The 3,516-nt window shown below is 54.2% G+C and overlaps 1 protein-coding gene across 1 annotated transcript in view; it reads left to right on the top strand.

Moving 5' to 3' along the window:
- Positions 1 to 3,516, top strand: part of PRR12 (proline rich 12) — a 45,055-nt gene that overhangs the window by 36,814 nt on the left and 4,725 nt on the right. The window contains exons 10-11 of the mRNA XM_045292632.1: positions 3,132 to 3,274; positions 3,360 to 3,485. Of these exons, the coding sequence (XP_045148567.1) occupies positions 3,132 to 3,274; positions 3,360 to 3,485 (269 nt within the window). The remainder of the gene's footprint in view (positions 1 to 3,131; positions 3,275 to 3,359; positions 3,486 to 3,516) is intronic.

The following is a 3,516-nucleotide window of genomic DNA, read 5'->3' as shown; positions in this document are numbered from 1 at the left end:
CCCCTTCTTCCCGCATCCCTAGGGAATCATTACTCCCATTGCTGTTTCTGAAGGGTCATCCATCCCGGAATTCCTGCTTTGAACAGTCTTAATTACACAAATGACCCTGTGTAGGTCTAACAATATTAATGAGGTAAAAACCAAGCCTGGATAGTGAGGGGAAGAAATAATAACGAACCAGGGGATAATTAGGTGCTTCATCAGTGCCCTAGCGCACCCTGGATTTATCATGCCTTCTGTGTGGCCCTTCTGTGAAGGACTGTCCAATTATCTTACATGGGGTGGGGGGGGTCTTGTGCCTCACATCGTGAAGCAGTCCCCTGTGGCCTCCACATCTGGTCCCGGCCAACATCTTGTCTGCGTGTATAGCCCATAGGCCAGACCTGCTCACGTGGCCGTTCCTAGCTGCCAGAGAGCCTGGGTGGATCAGAGAGGCTTCATTCTGGGAGATTTGGGGATCTCTTGCTGACCTTCCTGTGTGACTCTTCCCTGGGTCCCGGGTTTAGGGATTGATGTGTTCCCCACAGCCCTGCCCTTGGCCTTGGTGCTGCTTGCTCCACATGACTCCCTGGTCAGGCCACTGTGACTGACTTTCTAGGGTGCCTCCAACATGGTTCCTCAGCTTGACCGCCCACCAGTCCCGCGCACCCCTCCTCAGCTCCTTGTCCCAGCATCCAAATCCAAGGGACAGCCCCTACACTCCGCACGGTTACCAGACCAGACCCCCCAAGCACTGTCCTTCAGCCTCCCACTCCTCCTCACTAGCTCGACCTCATCCCTTCCTCTCTCAAATAATTCAGACCTGTCAGGAAGCCAGCCTCCAACAACCCGAAGGGGCCAGAAGGTGCAATTGTACGGCGATGGTAGAGAACGATGATAGTAAAGTCATAGAGCAGCGGTCCTCAACCTGTGGGTTGTGACTCCTTTGGGGGTCGAACAACCCTTTCACAGGGGTCGCCCGATTCATCACCGTAGCAAAATGACAGTGATGAAGCAGCAACGAAAATAATGATATGGTTGGGGGGTCACCACCACAGGAGGAGCTGTATGAAAGGGTTGCGGCGTTAAGAAGGTTGAGAACCACTGCCCTAGAGAGTAGAATACGGACAGAATAAAATAAAGGAGTCAGGCATATTTCATAGTAGCACGCTCACCTCAGCCCCTCTTGATGGACCACGGGGAACTGGGAGAAGTGAGGGAGAGCCTTGACTATCTTGGGACATTTATAGGTCGCTTTAAGACACGCATCTTCAGTAGTTACATGCGTCACAAGGTGGGTGGTATCTACAGTAAGGTCCCTGAGCTCACAGGTGAGGAAACCTAATACCTGCATTGGGGGAAGGCACAAGGGGGTTGGGTGACACGGCGGGAAGAGAGAAAAGATGTCTGCTTCTAGAGGGAGATAAATAAATAAATCAACCCTGCGCTCACTTTAAGGCAGCACAGCTGTTAGGGGAGAGTCTGTGGGAACAATATTTAAAGCAGGATCATGGACTTTACCTCTAACTTACCAAAGTGGAGGCTTTCCTACCATGGAATACCAGCTTTCCAGATTCCCTCTGTTTTAAGTCCTCGTCCTATTTCCCTCAGTGTTAGTTTCCCAAACAGACCCACCTGGGCCCTGACCCAGCCCCCTGTCCTCCACCCCGTCCGTCTCCGTGTCCCCTCGCTGCCTCCTCTCAAGCGCCAGCCTTCCCCGCTTGGTCCATGGTCCTGGCCACCCCTCTTCCTGGTCCAGTGCACCCACCCCTTAGCCTGCTAGTATTTTCCATTTAGACCGCCCACCCCTGCTTACAGACCTCCCGCGGCTCCTTGTTTCCCACCCCCACCCCGCCCCCAGGAAAAAGAACTCCCTTCTGCGTAGCTCTTCATCTCACACCACCTGCCGTCTCCCTTCACCCACGTTTCTGTTGCTCACCCCTGAGCCGGGGGGTTGTCAGTAGATCATTGTAATTGATTCCCCGTTTCTCCCCCTTCTCCCCCGAACCTTACGGTATCTACTCCCATTGCTGTTCCTAAGGGGTTTATCTGTCTTTGATCCTGTGTTGAGAGCTTTTATCTGTACCAGTGCACATGCTCCAGTCCAGCCGGACTTGTAAGGTGGAGTTGGGGTCATGATAGTGGTGGGCAGGAAGCGTTAAAGAACTAGAGGTCTGTTGTGTGTTGCCTCAGTGCTGTGCTGCACCCTGGCTGTCTCGTGCCTTCCTGTGAGGGGATGTCCAGTTGTCTACAGATGGGCTTTGGGTCTCCACTCCGACCCCATCATTTGCATCAATATATTTGTTTGGGGTCTTCTGGTGCTTGATACCTGATCCCATCAACACCTCCCGATCCACAAGCTGGTGCCCTTCTTCTACGTGGGCTTTGTTGCTTCCCTGCTAAAACCACAAACCGTTTTGGAGCATTTTCTTTCATCTGGTTCTTACCCTTCTTAGCTCCCCGGTGCTTCCCAAACCTCCCCTCTCCTCCCCGCCAAGGAGCAGCTTTATCCAGGGACGGTGTCTGTAGATTTACTCACTGCCCACTGGTTCTTGTCCATCCGTAAGAGGGATTGAACATGGTGAGCTCACGCCCGCCTTGATTAATTCGGCTTTGTTGCCGATGTGCCGGTATAGGACACACACGGTGTACGGCAGGGCTTTGAAAGGGGAATTGGAATGAAAAGATGGTAGAGTTTTTCCCATGGGCTTCTAGAAGCTCCCTCGTATGTAGAATGCAGTACTTACTATCTCCACTTTCAGATACTCACTGGGGGTCTTGGAATCAGGCGTGGCGGATACGGGAGGGTGGCTGTATTCCTAGAGTGTAGGGGGCCAGTGGTATACCTCAGAGCAGAATTGTTGGGTCAGAGGGCTAAACACCCCGCCCCTTCCCCCCCACTCCCCAGATTAGACACTCTTGTTTGGCTGCGAGGGCCCCCTAGTGGCACAGTGGGTTAGGAATGGAGCCTGATAGTTCAAGCCCAAGCCCATCAGCCATGCCGAAGGAGAAGGAGGAGGCTGTCTTAGATTCAGAATCTGGGAAACTCACAGGGCCGGTTCTACCCTGTCTGACAAGGGCCCTGAGAGTCACAGTCCACTCAATGGCATGGAGTTTGGGTTCTGGTTTTACTGCTGTTGGGCCGGCACCAGAAGCGTGGTGAACCAGCCCGTCCCTTTAAACATCAAGCTTTTCCGCTTGGAATTGCCTGTTCTGTTGTTCAAGACCTTGCACAAGCCTTCCCCATCTACCCAGGCTGAATTGGAGGCCTCCGGGTACCCAGTCAGTCCTGACAGTGGGTGCACGGCCCCACCCCCATGTTGGACCCCCCTGGCCTCAGAGACCGCCAGCGTCAGTGAGCCTACGTCTGTGTTTCCCAGAGCGGGCTGTCCCGGGGCGTCTACTGAAGACGAGGGCCATGCGGGAGATGTACCGGAGCTACGTGGAGATGCTGGTGAGCACGGCGCTCGATCCAGACATGATCCAGGCCCTGGAGGACACGCACGGTGAGATGGGGGGGCGGCAGTGGGGGCGGGG

The sequence above is a fragment of the Echinops telfairi genome, unplaced genomic scaffold, assembly GCF_000313985.2.
Source record: "Echinops telfairi isolate 266 unplaced genomic scaffold, ASM31398v2 ScPeMD7_655;HRSCAF=1070, whole genome shotgun sequence".
NCBI classification, from domain to species: Eukaryota; Metazoa; Chordata; class Mammalia; order Afrosoricida; family Tenrecidae; genus Echinops; species Echinops telfairi.
This window is presented reverse-complemented; position numbering and strand designations above follow the sequence as displayed.